Source organism: Bos grunniens, chromosome 24 (assembly GCF_055505025.1).
Source record: "Bos grunniens cultivar Pamir isolate PY7600 chromosome 24, Bosgru_T2T1.0, whole genome shotgun sequence".
Classification (NCBI taxonomy): domain Eukaryota; kingdom Metazoa; phylum Chordata; class Mammalia; order Artiodactyla; family Bovidae; genus Bos; species Bos grunniens.
This window is the reverse complement of record NC_141188.1, coordinates 22,964,639-22,982,123: the sequence shown is the minus strand read 5'-3', so window position 1 is coordinate 22,982,123 and position 17,485 is coordinate 22,964,639. Positions and strand designations below refer to the sequence as shown.

Here is a 17,485-nt window from a genome sequence, read left to right as displayed (position 1 = left end):
CCCTGCCAGATCCTTGGGTACATAAAACACTAACTTACTGTGCTGTGAAAGCTTATACGTGCATTTTTGTTTATCAGGTTTTCTCTTACACTGCCAACAAAGAAATTAGAACAGATGACCTTTGCTTGGATGTCTCCAAACTTAATGGCCCAGTCACAATGCTCAAATGCCACCACCTAAAAGGCAACCAGCTTTGGGAGTATGACCCGGTGGTAAGTTACATTGCAGTTGAAAATAGGAATAAATATAGTAATAAAATTGTGTGTCAAAGGGTGTATACTATATAAAGTACTTTATACCTGAAAGAATGAATTCTTATGGAGTCTGCATACTATAAATCAAATTGTTCTTATACTCCCAAAATTGACAGGAAAAGCAATGTAAATTAAAAAGCACACATGTTGTAATCTGTCCAGTAGTTAAACTAGTGTTGACGCCAGTCCTGGGTCCTCGTGTTACTACAGTCACTCTCCCCTGTGTGTCCTCAAGCTCTGCCGTCCAGTGTGGAGGCAGTGGAACAGTAAGGAGGCTTTTAGAATTACTGAATGAAACATGTAGGTTTCATTAATGAAATTCTCTGGCTCCTCCTGTTTGTCAGTGACTTTATCTTTGCTCTCCTCTGGAGCTGCGCCCCCTCTGGAGCTGCGCCCCCTCTGGAGCTGCGCCCCCTCTGCAGCACCCGTGTGTGGTGCTCACAGAGAGGACTCAGAGCCTCTCCAGTGAACCTCCCTTCTGCTCCTCGTACCCAACTAACCTCCCAGCTGATGCTTGTGCTCTCCCGTTCTGGAGCCGGCATCTTCCAGATGGGTTTCTCTGGTTGTTTCTCTTCTGCTCCCAGCACTGGCTTTCTTCTCTTCACATTGGGACAGACTTTGTTGCTACTTCGTTTTCTACATACCATCCTACTCTTCTCTTGTGTTGTATGACGGCAAGTGAATGGCTGACACTCAGGCCCCTGCTTCTTCAACCCTGGCTCCTGCCTTGGCCTGACACCGCAGAAACAGCTCCTGGATACAAAGCCAGAGCTTTTTCATCTCTTGTGCTTAACTTCTCTATAGCATTTATGACTGCTAAGCAGATACTTTTTTAAAATCCTCTTCCTGTTGCCTGTAGATGCACTACTGTTCAGTTTCTCAAATAGCTTTCTCTCTTCGGCTTGCTCGACTCTACTGCTTCATCCTACCCCTTAAATGAGATCCAAACCAAGTTTTGACTTTGGCTGTCTTTTCTCCTTATACTTGTCGCATACAAATCGTGGTCTACTTTCATCTTCGACCAGCTATTCCCTGACCATATCCAGTTCTTCCCTACTTTATATTTAAGGTCAGGCTAGTCCCTGTGCCTGACAGATCCCACCTGTTCTTGAGGGCCCAGAGTTGACATCACCCTCAGCCAGAAATTAGCTCTGTCTTAATTATAATTGTTTCTGACCCCTGTGATTTTGTGCTTCTCTGTAGTTATTAGGTTGGTGAAAAAGTAATTTCGGTTTCAGACTGTGAATTTTAAAACATTACAACTAGGTTCAAACACATCTTTATTAATCAAAATAGAAACCATTACAATCAACACATTTTTGCCAATAAGAAATAAGTTTATTGTAGCATAAAAATCCATGCTTCAGGATTCAACAAACTCTTGGAAAGCATCTTCTGCCTCCTACTGGTTATGGAAGTGTTTTCCCTGCAAAAAGTTGTCGAGATGCCTGAAGAAGTGGTTGTCGGTTGGCGAGAGGTCAGATGAACATGGCGGATGAGGCAAAACTTGGTAGCCGAGTTCATTCAGCTTTTGAGGCCTCAGTTGTGTAACGTGTGGTCAGGCGTTGTCATGGAGAATTGGGCCCTTTCTGTTGACCAATACTGGCTGCGGGTGTTGCAGTTTTCGGTGCCTCTCATCATGGGCTGAGCATACGTCTCAGATGTAATGGTTTTGCCAGGATTCAGAAAGAAGTGGATCAGACCGGCAGCAGACCACCAATCAGTGACCATAACCTTTTTTTGGTGCAGGTTTGGCTTTGGGGAGTGCTTTGGAGTTTCTTCTCGATCCAGCCACTGAGCTGGTCATCTCCAATTGTCATATAAAATACACTTTTCATTGCACTTCCCAATCTGATCAAGAAATGTCGTTGTTGCATAGAATAAGAGAAAAAGACACTTCAAAATAACTTCTTTTGATTTGCGGTAAGCTCATGAAGGCACTCCTTATTGAGCTTTTTCACTTTTCCACTTTGCTTCAAATGCCGAACGACCATAGAATGGTCATCATTTTCTTCAGCAGCTTCTCATGTAGTTGTTAAGAGGATCAGCTTCAATGATCCTCTCAATTGGTGTCATCAACTTCTGATGGCCAGCCACTGCATTCCTCTTCAAGGCTGTTGTCTCCTTTGCAAAACTTCTTGAACCATCACTACACTATATGTTCATTAGCAGTTACTGGGCCAAATGCCTTGTTGATGTTGCAAGTTGTCTGTGCTATTTTACAACCCATTTTGAACTTGATTAAGAAAATCGCCTGAATCTGCTTTTTGTCTAATATCATCTCCCTATTCTAGAATAATATAAAATACACAGCAAGTAATAAGCCATTAGCAAACAGAGCAAGAAGTGTGCTTTAAAAAGATTGTATTCTCATAACAAATAAAGTTCAACAATGCAATCACAGTTACTTTTGCACCAACCTTAATATTTGTCTATCAGTCTTTTTCTCCTCTATTAGTTGGATCCTAGAGGACAGAGACCATGTTTTATAATTCCTGGGTCTCCCTTCACAGTATCAAACTACAGTTTATATATATATATGCACACACACACACACACACGTATATGTATGTATGCGTACAGTAGCTCAGTTAATATGACTGTTGGAAATGGACTGAATATTCTGTTCTGGAGTTTTCTATGGTGCATGCTGCTGCCACGTTGGGTGTAGCCGCCCCAGGTACTGCAGGATATATGGCATCTCTGACTCCAGACAGTGAATACCAGTGGCACCCCACAGTCATCATGAAACCAAAATATTTTTAGAAGCCTCCCAATTGTATATGTTCATTGAAAAATGGGAGTATATTTAAATAGGTAACAGAAACCTATTTATAGTAGCATGAACAAATAGTGGGTTTTTTCCCTTAAGTCTGGAGGTAAGTGGCTTCTGATGTGGATTCAGTGACACAGTGCTGTCAGGGGTAACATTGCAGCAATATTCTTGGCCGTTTTCTTGTGGCCACTAGAAGGTGTCACTCCCAGATCAAGGCAAGAAGAAAAGATGACTGGTATGCTGCTCCTTGAATTCCTCTTTATCAGGAAAGCCAAAGCTTTTCCTGGATCCTCCACAGCGGTCTTTGCTAGGTCTCACGGGCTAGAACTACTTCTCAGAGTGAGAGGCTGGAAAAGCAGGCATTTGCTTTTCCAGTCTTTATGGTATGATGTAGCCGGGAGGCAGCGTGTGGGAATGGCTTTTGGCAGACTGTGTATAACCTATACAGTCTACGACAACGGTTTTTCAAAAAGCAAATGTTTGATTAGAAATTAAGGTGCTTGAGTTGATTTATGATACTTTGAAAGAACCAGTTACCAGTGTAAAGTTTTAAAAACCCCTGGAGCATTTTGCAAGCAGGCTGGGTTTTCTCGGAGGCAGGCTCTACTCTGAGGTCAAGCTTAGCGTTCAGGATGTTTATTAGGGAGCACTCTTTAGATCAACACCTGTGAAAAGGGAGATGGCAGAACTGGGCAGAGGAGGAGTTAGGCTGTAGCAGGGCTCTCACGACTTGGCTTACTGCACAGACGGCCCGTCAGAGTTCTGCCTCCAGTTGAAAATAGCAATCTGGAAAAATAACATTTACGTCAGTAGTGTATCATCTAAACCTAAAGTTGTGAAATCTTAGATTTCAAAGGAATCCTAGAAGTAAAACTCAGGACCTTGTTTAATACATGCAAATATTGAAGCCCGGAATAGAAATTAATTGCCCAGGGTCACCCAGCAGGTAAACAGTGCTACCAGATCTCAGACAGACCTGGGATTCTTGAACAAGGATTCTTTGCATGATACCATACTGTCTTTTATTAAATATGTATATTCTGACATCTTTTAAGTCTTGTTTATATTACATATTGCAGAGTTTATGATACTTGGCTCTTTTTGCTTTGACTGCTTGTACCTGTCCTTTCTGGAATGAAAATGTAGATTTTATCACAGTTGCATTTAGAGGCAGGGAGCAGCAGATTTTTTATGCAGTGATAACTATAGCTTAATCCTCCTTTCAGAGGTTCAGTTAGTCCACTGCCTTTTTCTGTGCAGATGATGGTACAGTGACCACGAGCCCCAGAACTCTGTCCTGCGGTCAGCAGCCAGGTCTCCTGAAGGGAGTGGCAGCCCCCTGAAATTATGGGGATTCTGTCTTAATTTTGAGTAGTTAAATACCCAGTATGGATCAATAACCTCTTTGTTAACAAGCTTATTTTAATGATTCTAAATAAGTGAAATAATGCATTTTTTTACTTTTATTAATACTGACAATGGGCCTGATGAAGGTGGCCACCCTTTGAAGGGCCTGTGGAATGTTTGAGGGGTTCTTTTTAAAGTGCTCTGTTTTCGTCCTACACACGACCAAAGGCCTTGGGAGCAGTGGTATGTGTGGGGACCTTCGGCTCTCAGGGCTGCCAGACCGTCCGCAGCTGCTCAGAACGCTGTGGAACGTTCTGACAGCGAGCGACTCTGAGCTGGCCGCGCTCTCTGCACACTGTCTTAATGTTTCTTCACACCTTGAGAAGTATGTCTCCCCATTTCATCGATAAGGAACCTGGGGCTCAGGTTTTTGCTTTGGGGTGTGTCATTGGTATGTGACAAATCTGGGGTTCACTCTAGCAATGTCTGCAGAGCCCATCCCCTCAACCCATAAACTACACAGCATGTGTATAAAAGTAAAACCAGCCACAGCCATGCTGACTCTTCCAGGTCTTACTGAAGCATTTATAAGGATTAAGTGTCTAATCCTGAAGTCAGTGTTGATAGTAAACTGTGACATCTGCGAATGTGCACTGCCCTTTGTCAACTTCTGCTTGGGCCACAACACAGAAGAAATGACTGAAAGCTAAGATAGCTGTGTTGTAGACAGTCATCAGGTTTTGCTTTGTTTGAAGTTCAAATAGGTACAAAAGAGGCCTTGTAAGAAAAACACCAATACAGTATATTAACACACGTATATATGGAATTTAGAAAGATGGTAACGATGATAGCCTATATGCAAGACAGCAAGAGAGACACAGATATATAGAACAGAGTTTTGGACTCTGTGGGAGAAGGCAAGGGTGGGATGATTTGCACTGAAACATGTCTATTACCACATGTGAAATAGATGACCAGTCCAGGTTCGATGCATGAAACGGAGGGCACTCAAAGCTAGTGCACTGGGACAACCCAGAGGGATGGGGTGGGAGGGGGGTTCAGGATGGGGGACACATGTACACCCGTGGCTGATTCGTGTCAATGTATGGCAGAACCACCACAAGATTGTAAAGTAATTAGCTTTCCTACATAGTTGCTTTGGAGTTCTTCACCTGACCAGGGTTTGGTATCATATTGATTAGTATGGTCAGTATGTGTCTCTTAATGCCCATCTGTCCTTTTTTATTTTTTTTTAATTTTCCTAAAAATCAACATGATAGCATCAGGTCTGGAACGCAGACAAGTAGAGAGGAAGATACATAGTCACATCTGTCAGCCACTTATTAAAGACTGTTTTATAAATCTTATGAGTTAAGTCTTCAGAAAGACCTGAGTTTCCAAGAACTTAAAGTTTGAACAGCCTTCTCATGGGAAAATGAAGCAGTTTTGAAATGCCTTTTGGAAAACAGAGGATCCTAAATTGGGAATCACTAATAAGATCTTTTTTTTTTTTTTTTAAGGCAATCAAAGCACAAAAAGGGATTTTCCCACAGTATTGCAGAGCTTACGGCAGAATTGGGATTTAGAATTGAGGTCATCTGATCGCAGCTCTAGCATAATCCACTGTAGTCCCCATGCCTCCCCCCAGCGTTGCTGTCTTTAACATAGATACATTCCTCCAGTGTCTTAAATAATCTATTTCATATTGCAAAACAAACACTTTTCTACAGAGGAACTTCATAATCACAAATAAGGTGTCGGAGGTGCTTTGGCTTCTGTTTTCCACGTTCACATTAAGACTTGTTCCCTGTCTCTTTCAGAAATTGACCCTGCAGCATGTGAACAGTAACCAGTGCCTGGACAAAGCCACAGACGAGGACAGCCAGGTGCCCAGCATCAGAGACTGCAGCGGAAGCCGATCCCAGCAGTGGCTTCTTCGGAACGTCACCCTTCCAGAAATATTCTGAGACCAAATTTACAAAAAAAGGAAAACGTAAGGACTGACTGGGCTACCTCAGCATACATTTCTGCCACATTCTTAAGTAGCAAAAAAAGGAAAAGTGCTTTCCTTCTGCAGGATGTAAGGTTTATCAGCCATTAAAACTTTATAGACTGCCCTCGCTTCCACTAGCTGTGAACCAGCCTTCCTGTCCCAGGACGTGCAACTACGTAGTAGCGAGACTGTGCACACTGATGTTTACAAGATTGAAAGAGTCGGTCATCAAGAATCCTCGTAAAGAATACTCAGACTGAAACAGTCTGCGAACTGTGCTTTCCAGAGAGCTGCGCCTTTTATGGTTTGCGTGCACAGCAGTGAGTTCCGCTGACTGTGCTGTCATAATGAAGAGACGTCTAAGATTTTTTTTCTGATTAGAACTGGTAGCCAGTATATTAAATACTGATATAAAAATAAATGAACTGGAACCAGATTCAGAATCATGAAAACATTTTTACAATTTAAAAAACAAACTATATTAAACAGGGTTTAAAGGAAATTAAAACAGAACTATGAAAAGTACAATTTGTTATAGTATAGTATCAAATTTCTATATAGATTTTATACCTCAGTGGGGAAAAATAACTGATTCCAATGACATTCATTCTGTTTTCATCTGTGATAGTCATGGATGTTTTTTTTTCCTTGGGGTGCTGAAATTGAGCTGAAAAAAGTGGCTCTTTGAACGTAGTTTTAATTGCTTTCTACAGGTTTTTTTTTTTTTTTTGGTTTGTGGGCTGTTGGAATTGTAATTTTTAATTGCCTTCAAAAAATGGAGATTTAAAGTGGTGTCTGGTCTTGGTGAACAAGTTAGATATCTCAGTTGCTCTTGGGTCAACTGGCTTACAGACTTTGCTCACACACACACAAATTTCTTATTAGAGTTTCAACTTCCTAACTTGATTCAACTGATTATGCTTACTTAACACCCAAGATTCATACTACTGTACTACAGATTTGTTTTCACAGCAATAAATCTTCTGTTTTTGTTTATGATTCCACTCAACAAAAGGCCTGCAGAAGTGATGTATTTGGAGATGATACGTTTGATGGTTTTTGGAAAAATTTTTTCACTCCATATTTGGATGTGCTTCTTTGTCAAGTGCATATTTAGATTAGGTTCTTGAATTGTAATGTTGATCTGCTGCTTTTTTTTTTTTTTTAATAAAATCCGACTGAAAATGTTTAATTGGCATTTTTTAATGAGTTAACCAAAGAAGTGCAGCTATTATTCCATATTATTAGGCCTGCATTTCTTCCCTAAATTCCACTTAGGGTAAATCGGTTTTCTTGTTCCAGTTTTAAATACAAGATAACCTGAGGATCAATTAAAAGTTTAGTATCAATTTAAATTAGTGTTTTAATCTCATGGAAAGAAAATCTAATTGTAACATTTTTCCTGGTATGTGAGGCAATCCGTTGGCAAAAATTACATGTATTTTCCTTCCTATTTGTAAGATTATATTTAATGATATTCTTTTCTTTATCAGAGACTCTCACTGCAGGCAGTGCTATTTCTTGTGCCTAAGACTGTTTCTGAAAGTTGCATCACTAATGATACTTGCCGAGTTGAGTGTGCAGAAAGTTTCTCATACCATATTCAAGTTAATACCAAGCACATGTGACCGCTGTAGAGTGAAGCTGTAGTACAGAATGCGTAAATTCTGTCCCCAGGAAATCTGAGATAAAGCAAGTGCTGGCTGGGGTTTTTCCCCTACTCCATGAGCTGTGTTCATTCTCTCTTTGGTAGGCCTTATGCTTGAATAAATCGGATGTCTAATCAGTAAATTATTTTCATGCTCAGAATTTCAGGATTTTGTACCTAGTGTAGGTTGGTCTTATTTCTTACTGTAAGAAAACTTATCAACAATGTGATTTAAGGTTGTGTTGTGTTTTTTTTTAAGAGGGGGATGTGAGTGATTTCATTCATGGGTACTTTTAGAACCTGATAGATAATCCCATTGCCTTTATTTTTCTAATTAAAGAATTCCTAAATACTTTGAAAAATATAAAATATTCCTGAATAGTTGTGCCTTATATTGGTTTTATTTGAAGTTAAAAATGGATCCCTATTGTTTATAGCTATTTGTAGATTAGGCAGTGTGGTACTCACTGTTGTAAATTAAATTGGGAAGAAAGGAATGAATGAAAAAGACAATGAAAAGATTTGATTATTGACAGTGAATAATTCATAAATGTGACAGTTAAGGATAATTCAAATCTCACAAATCTGTTCACCCTACTCTAGTCCCAACCCATTTTAATATGTCTTTCTGGTCTAATTGGGATCTTGAAAAATAGTACTTTGTTCACCATTCTGCAAATAAGAGGCAGCATGTAGGCCATGTCCTCATTTCCCTGTTCTACATTCATTTGAAAAACAAAGGTTCCTCTGTAAAGATTTGGTGCTGTCTCCATTTTTCAAGAACTATACCAAGAAAAAATTTAAATCCAGAACTACATATTCTTCAAAGGAGAAGGAAATCAGAAAGAAGGTAGTATTTCTGAGGTGATAACTGTGAAAAAAGGTATACAAAAGGTGAATCCCTTTTTACTCTGGAAAATCAGATGTCTTATAACACTGCTCATACTGTCTGATTTCTTGAAGTGTGCTTGATAAACCTACCAGAACTACCAGTTTTGGGGGACGTGAGGCAACTCAGTTGTACTGTCTATACACTAGCCACAAACAATTGAGAATTAAACTTTAAATATGCAGTTTATCATCGAAGAAGTCAAATACCTTAAAAGCAATTAACAGATGTACAAGCCTTCTACCCAGAAAACTACAAAACACTGCAGAGAGAAACTAGAATACTTTAGTTTCTACAGAAAACTAATCAATATGTTCACAGATTGAAAAACTACATACTGTTAAGATCTCGGTTGGCCACAAATTGATCTACAGAATCAATGATGTTAAAATATGAGGCTTTCTTGTAGAAACTGGCAAATGTATATATGCTATGCTATGCTATGCTAAGTCGCTTCAGTCGTGTCCGACTCTGTGCGACCCCATAGACGGCAGCCCACCAGGCTCCCCCGTCCCTGGGATTCTCCAGGCAAGAACACTGGAGTGGGCTGCCATTTCCTTCTCCAATGCAGGAAAGTGAAGAGTGAAAGTGAAGTCGCTCAGTCATGTCCGACTCTTAGCGACCCCATGGATTGCAGCCTAACAGGCTCCTCCGTCCATGGGATTTTCCAAGCAAGAGTACTGGAGTGGGGTGCCATTGCCTTCTCCGAAATGTATATATGGAAATGGAATAGACCCAAAAGAGCCAAGAAAATCATGAAGAAGGAAGAAAAAAAAGTTGGAAGACTTTATACTACTTGATTGTGTGACTTGCTTTAGAGCTACAGAAATGAAGAGAGTGTGATACTAAAGTTAGGACAAATAGATCAGTGGATGGAACAGACTCTAGAAATAGATCCACACAATCATTACTGACTTTTCAACAAACAATTCAGTAAGTAAGGGGGGAGTGTTTTCATTTGGAGCTGGAATAATGATACCCATGAGATAATGAGAAAACACCAAACACTGATGCTTTCACACAACCTACACTTACTCAGAATGGATCACAGATCTAAATGAATGAGAGGGTAGAGCAGATCTCCTGGAGGGAAACAGAATATCTCCATGACTCTTAGAATAGGCAGATACTTCAGGACACAAGAGATGTTAACCATAAAAGATAAAAACTGATAAATGTAACCAAAATCACGGGACTCCCTGGTGGTCCAGCGGTTACGGCTGTGCTTCCACTGATGGGTTTCATCCCTAATCAGGGAAGTAAAAGCCTACATACCACACAGTGTGATCAAAAAAATAAACTTTACCAAAATTAAGCCTTTCTCATCAAGAAGATGCTATTAAAGTGAAAAGGCAAGCTATGGCCAAGGAGAAGATATTTGTGATACATACAAATGACAAAGGATTTGTACACAGGAAAACAAGTTTTAAGAGCCATTGCAAAAGCAACACAATATAAAAATCAGTGACTTGAATACACACTTCACAGAAGCTGTCCTGATGTACAATTAGCACAGGAAAAGAAGCCCAACATCAGAGAACAAAACGAAACCAGAAGGAAACAGCACTGCATACCTGCTGAATAGTGAGAATGTGGAGCAACTGTGCAAGCGTCTTGATATTGTCACCTTGGAATACAGCTTGCCAGCTCCTCATAAAGGTAAATATACGCTTACTCACTGACTCCACTTCCACAGATACAACCAAAAGAAACAAAGGCTTGTACCCACAGTACGATTTGTGCAAGAATATTCTCATAGTTCCAAACTGGGAACTACCCAAATACCCATCCACAGATTAGTGAATAATCAAAATAAAGGTATATTTAAGGGTTTCCTGGTGGCTCAGATAGTAAAGAAGCAGCAGCCTGCAATGCAGGAGACCCAGGTTTGATCCCTGGGTTGGGGAGATCCCCTGGAAAGGAAAATGGCAACCCACTCCAGTATTTTTGCCTGGAGAATTCCATGGACAGAGGAGCCTGGGGGCTGCAGTCCATGGGGTTGCAGAGTTGGACACAACAACTAACATACACTGAGATATCAGTCTGCAATTTTAGAAAGTGAATTTCTGGTAGAACAGGGATAAGTCTAAAAAGTGTTGAACAAAGAAAGCTTGATACATTATTTCAAGTTCAAGGACAGGCAAAACAAAACTAGGGTGGTAACCTCTGGATGAGCACAGGGTGGAAATGAGCATGAGAGAACTTTCTGGAATGATGGAAGTATTCTATAAATCGGTTTACATAATGGTAATATGCATAAATATTCAAAATTTGTCGAGCTATATACGTACGTATATGCATTTATTACATGTAAATTAGAAAATATGGAAAATCCCTAAAGTCTGGGGGGGGAAATGGGGAAAAAGGATACATAAACTTGAGCCACAAATATACTGCTGCATATGAAGGCCTTTCCTCTCCAAGGATGAACTATATTAGGTTGGTGTAAAAGTAATTGCAGTTTTTGCATTGTTGAAATTTGTCATTTGATATCAGAATACATTCTTAAATAAATGTGGTTGTTTATACTGAAACTCCAATACTTTGGCCACCTCATGCAAAGAGTTGACTCATTGGAAAAGACCCTGATGCTGGGAAGGATTGGGGGCAGGAGGAGAAGGGGACGACAGAGGATGAGATGGCTGGATGGCATCACCGACTCAATGGAGATGAGTTTGAGTGAGCTGCAGGAGTTGGTGACCACACGTTACACAACTGAGGCCTCAGAAGCTGAATGAATTCGGCTACCAAGTTTTGCCTCATCCGCCATGTTCATCTGATCTCTCGCCAACCGGACTACCACTTCTTCAAGCATCTTGACAACTTTTTGCAGGAAAAACGCTTCCACAACCAGCAGGATGCAGAAAATGGTTTCCAAGAGTTTGTTGAATCCCGAAGCACAGATTTTTACGCTACAAGAATAAACTTACTTCTCATTGGCAAAAATGTACTGATTGTAATGGTTCCTATTTTGATTAATAAAGGTGTGTTTGAGCCTAGTTACAATGATTCAAAATTTACAGCCCGAAACTGCAATTTTGTTTGCACCAACCTAATAGTTACCAGAGTTTGGGGAGTAGGAGCTTACGTCTTGTGCCTAAACAAAGTTGGAGAATTAAAGATCTGCATAAAGCTGGGACAGTCAGAGGAGTTACATCTACAAGCAAAAGGACGGGTCAGGAAGTCTGCCGCTTTGTGAAGGAAATCAAAGGGGAATTGACTAATTCTGTCCCTTCTTCAAGTGTAAATGGTGAGAGGACGATGCCACCTCTGTAATAAGGAGGCCTGCTTTAAATAGATCAGTAGTTTAATGACAGTCATATATGAGGTAGATTTATGGCACTTGCTGGAAATCATTAGGATACAAGTCTTTTTGAAAAAATCCAATCCCCTACCCTCCCACAAATTATGAAATCATTATCAAAAAGAGGAAATAAGCCCCCAATGTGAATGCTTAGACATTTTTTTTGCTGGACCTCTCATCACAAACACATCAAAATTACAACTACATATAGAGCAACTCCCACTGAAATCAACCTGGGGACTAACAGAACAGCTCCTCTACAACCAAGGCTGTAAAGAGAGACCCCCACAGCCTGGTAAGAAGGGAAGAGAGGCAATCTGGTGGAGACCTGCACCCCTAGTGGGGGGCACAGAGGAGGAGGGGGGAAATCACAGGCTCAGGGATCCTCCCTGGGCAGTGAGGAGTTCCGGTCACATAATAGGCATCCCAGCCCTCGAGTCTGACACCAGGAAGATAAGCCCTCTGCATTGGTCTGAACACCAGTGGGAGTTAACTAAGGACTACAGGAAAGGGAGATTGCCATTCTTGAAAGAGCACACATGGACTTGCTTACTCCTGATCACAGTGTGAAGGCTGCAGGTGGAGAAGTTCTGGGGTTCTGGCCAGCTTGCGGGGACCATCCCAGCACACCGCTGAGCCCCCACTGGGCTCTTGCTCCAGCCCCTCTTCCTCTGGTGCAGCTCCCCACTAAGGCAGAAGCTGCCATTTGCAGTGAGCGTGTGCACACCTAGAGATAACTGGGGTCAGCTCAGACCCCTGCCTTACCTGTGACCAGAGTGGAGACAGCTATTGCCAGTGAGCCTTTGGCGCATACACACAGGAGAGAGTGAAGTTAGCTCCAGGGCAGACAAGCATTGCTGGAGCACGTGTCTTCAGGCACACATGGGAGGGGGCTGAGCCAGTTTAGTGGTGTGGCGTCAACCCCTCCTTCCTCTGCCCAGCCTCTCACCAAGGCATGCACACCAGGAGAAACGTGAAACAAGTACAGAAGTGTATCCTCAAGTTCTCAGGCACATCCTAAACTGAGATGGAGATTGTCATCACACCTGGGAGAAACCCATCTCCCTTGGGGCTCCAGCTCCACCCCCGGAGGCCCCAGCCCTGGTCCCAAGAGGGCAGTGACGGCCACTGAGCATCGGAGAAGCCCCAGCTGGCACCTGGCTCTAAACATTCCAAATTCAGTCTCAGCTCCCACCAAAGGGGTGGCTCCCAGCACACCCTGAGCAGAGAGGCAGCTCAGGCTCAACTGAGAACTGGCTCTCCTCCAAAGCTACTGGGCACACGCAGACTGCATAGGATGTTTCCATATAAAGACACATCTTCAGGGGACTTCTCTGGTGGTCCAGTGGTTACAATCTGCACTCCCAATGCAGGGGGCTGAGGTTTGATCCTGGGTCAAGGAACTAGATCCCACGTGCCACAACTAAAAATCCTGCACGCCACAACAAAAAATGAAGACCCTTGTGCCACAACTAAGAGCTGGTGCAGCCAAATAAATAAATAAATAAATATATATATACACACACACACACACACACACATATATTTTTAAAAAAGGACACACCTTCAAGACCAGGATATGTAACTGCTTCACCTAATTTCATAAAGACATGGGAAGTTACAATAATGATACAGGGGCATGTGTCAAAAGACACATGCATCCCAGTGTTCATGGCAGCATTATGCACAATAGCCAATTTATGGAAGCAATCTAAGTATCCATCAACAAATTAATGGATAAAGAAGCTGTGGTGTCTGCGCATGAACACACACACACACACCCCGGAATACAACTTAGCCACAAAAGGAATACAATTTTGCCTTTTGCAAAAACATGGATGGACATGGAGGGCATTATGCTTAATGAAAAAGTCAGACCAAAAAAATGACAAATACTGTATGTTATCACTTATAAATGGGCTTCCCAGGTGTCTCAGTGGGTAAAGAATCCACCTGCAATGCAAAAGATGCAGGTTCGATCTCTGAGTTGGGAAGATCCCCTAGAGGAGAACATGGCAACCCAATCCAGAAGTCTTGCCTAGAGTATCCCATGGACAGAGGAGCCTGGTGGGCTACAGTCCATAGGGTCGCAAAGAGTCAGACACAACTGAATCAAGTAAGCACGCACACACTTATAAATGGAATCTAAAAATAAACGAATGTAATAAAAACAGACTCACAGAGACAAACTAGGGGTTACTGGGGGGCGGGGGGTGGAGAGAAGAGGAGGTAAGGGCAAAAGGGATAGGGAATTAAGATGAACAAAGAACTATTTATAAAAGGAATAAGCAAAAAAAATAAAAAAATAAAAAAATAAAAGGAATAAGCTACAAAGATATATTGTACAGCTCAGGGAATACAGTAAAAATTCATAATAACTTTAAATGAAATAAAAGTATAAAAATTCTGGGTCACTATGTTGTACACCCAAAACTAAAATAATATGGCAAAATCAACTATATAATTCCTTTAAAATGAAACATTAAATGTATCAAAGGACATTTTAAATATTTGAACATGTTTAAGTGTGTAAATGAAACACTCATCATCCAAAAGCCCCTTTAAAAAGTTGCTAAAGTTTGATCAGTCAGTTCAGTCGCTCAGTCATGTTCGACTCTGCAACCCCATGGACTGCAGCATGCCAGGCTTCCCTGTCCATCACCAACTCCCAGAACTGATAGACTTTTGATGGACTTAGAAAAATTTAAAAAATTATAAGCTAAATCTTAAAACTTGAGGAAGAGCTAGATTTTTATAAAATTTATAACAAATAAAATATTCTTTTTTAAAAAATTAGTGGCTTCCAATTGTGTTAATAATAAACTGCATCATCTACAGAAAAGCCTATCACCCTCTTCAACATCATTTTCAGCTTCTTTCCTTTCTGATCACTATGATCCAACCACCCTGGCCTTTCAATTTGTCCAACAAACCAAGCTCTTTTTCACATAAAGGCTTTTACTTGTGCTGTGCCTTTATTATCCTAAAATATCCTACATCTGCCAGCTATTTTCCATTTATTATTCATATCTTAAATAAATGCCCCTTCCTTATCAAGCTTTCTGAAACTGATCATGCAATTCCAAATAGGCACCCCTTTAGTTCACTTAGAATCTTTTCCTTTGTTGCTCTTAACAAAATGTTTGATCATTTCATTATCTGGGGATTTACCTTATCTTACCACTAAATGATAAGCTGTTTCAGTTCAGTTCAGTGGCTCAGTCGTGTCTGACTCGTTGCAACCCCATAGACTGCAGCACACCAGGCTTCCCTGTCCATCACCAACTCCTGGAGTTTGCTCACACTCATGTCCATCGAGTCGGTGATGCCATCAATCATCTCATCCTCTGTCGTCCCCTTCTCTTCCCACCTTCAATCTTTCCCAGCATCAGGGTCTTTTCCAATGAGTCAGTTCTTCACATCAGGTGTCCAAAGTATTGGAATTCAGCTTCAGCATCAGCCCTTCCAATGAATATTCAGGACTGATTTCCTTTAGGATGGACTGGTTGGATCTCCTTGCAGTCCAAGGGACTCTCAAGAGTCTTCTCCAACACCACAGTTCAAAAGCATCAATTCTTTGGTGCTCAGCTTTCTTCACAGTCCAACTCTCACATCCATACATGACTACTAGAAAAACCATAGCTTTGACTAGATGGACCTTTGTTGGCAAAGTAATGTCTCTGCTTTTTAATATGCCATCTAGGTTGGTCATAGCTTTTCCTCTAAGGAGCAAGCAAGCGTCTTTTAATTTCATGGCTGCAGTCACCATCTGCAGTGACTTTGGAGCCTAGAAATGTATAGTCCCTCACTGTTTCCATTGTTTCCCCATCTATTTGCCATGAAGTGATGGGACCAGAGGCCATGCTCTTAGTTTTCTGAATGTTGAGTTTTAAGCCAACTTTTTCACTCTACTCTTTCACTTTCATCAAGAGGCTCTTTAGTTCCTCTTCACTTTCTGCCATAAGGGTGGTGTCATCTGCATATCTGAGGTTATTAATATTTCTCCTGGCAATCTTCATTCCAGCTTGTGCTTTATCCAGCCCAGCATTTCTCATTATGTACTATGCATATAAGTTAAATAAGCAGGGTGACAATATACGGCCTTGATGTACTCCGTTTCCAATTTGGAACCAATCTGTTGTTCCATGACCAGTTCTAACTGTCACTTCTTGACCTGCATACAGATTTCTCAGGAGGCAGGTCAGGTGGTCTGGTATTCCCATCTCTTGAAGAATTTTCCACAGTTTTTGTTGTGATCCACACAGTTAAAGGCTTTGGCACAGTCAATAAAGCAGAAGTAGATGTTTTTCTAGAACTCTCTTGCTTTTTCAATGATCCAGCAGATGTTGGCAATTTGATCTCTGGCTCCTCTGCTTTTTCTAAATCCAGCTTGAACATCTGGAAGTTCACAGTTCACACACTGTTGAAGCCTGGCTTGGAGAATTTTGAGCATTACTTTGCTATTATGTGAGATGAGTGCAATTGTGCGGTACTTTGAGCATTCTTTGGCATTGCCTTTCTTTGGGATTGGAATGAAAACTGACCTTTTCCAGTCCTGTCCCCAAACATCATTGATAGCATTTACTGACAAATACAGTGCTTGGGACACAGAGAATAAATATATACTTATTGAAAGAGTAAACCAATAATTGCTATTTGTTTCTATTGTTCTGTAATAAATTTACAATGTGCAGAAAAAATTATTTCTTCTTAGTTCTTCATTATGTGGCACAGTTTAATAAAGAATCTGTTAATTATAAAAGTTATATATGTCATTTAATAAAATGACATTTTTTTAAAAAAGAGGAAAGTCCTGCATAATCACATAGATGCATTTGATACTCAGAAGGAGGTAAGACAGAACTGAGGCTGAAGGAGAATTTGTTTCATGCCTTTCTCCTCACTTCCATTCTTGCTGGCAGTCCTTGGCTTATAGATGCATCACTCCAATTTCTACCTTCTTCTACACATAGCATCATACTCTGGGTCTCTCCTCTTATAAGGACACTATATATATGCTGAACTGATAAGATCAGATCAGATCAGTCACTCAGTCATGTCCGACTCTTTGCAACCCCATGAATCGCAGCACGCCAGGCCTCCCTGTCCATCACCAACTCCCGGAGTTCACTGAGACTCACGTCCATCGAGTCAGTGATGCCATCCAGCCATCTCATCCTCTGTCGTCCCCTTCTCCTCCTGCCCCCAATCCCTCCCAGCATCAGAGTCTTTTCCAATGAGTCAACTCTTCGCATGAGGTGGCCAGAGTACTGG

General features: G+C 41.1%; 1 protein-coding gene and 1 long non-coding RNA gene across 5 annotated transcripts in view; one reads left to right on the top strand and one right to left on the bottom strand.

Moving 5' to 3' along the window:
• Window positions 1-8,399, top strand: part of GALNT1 (polypeptide N-acetylgalactosaminyltransferase 1) — a 124,060-nt gene extending 115,661 nt beyond the window's left edge. For both annotated transcript variants that reach the window (XM_086372740.1, XM_086372739.1), the window contains 2 exons: window positions 78-212; window positions 6,198-8,399. In XM_086372740.1, coding sequence (XP_086228866.1) covers window positions 78-212; window positions 6,198-6,344 — 282 coding nt within the window. In that variant the 3' untranslated portion in view covers window positions 6,345-8,399. The remainder of the gene's footprint in view (window positions 1-77; window positions 213-6,197) is intronic.
• LOC147345934 (uncharacterized) overlaps window positions 3,651-17,485 on the bottom strand; it is a 49,269-nt gene continuing 35,434 nt past the window's right edge. For 2 of the 3 annotated variants that reach the window (XR_015153739.1, XR_015153738.1), the window contains one exon: window positions 3,651-3,816. This is a non-coding gene — a long non-coding RNA (uncharacterized LOC147345934). Of the gene's footprint in view, window positions 3,817-6,262; window positions 6,341-17,485 lie in introns of those variants that run through there. The other variant, XR_015153740.1, reaches the window with a different exon arrangement.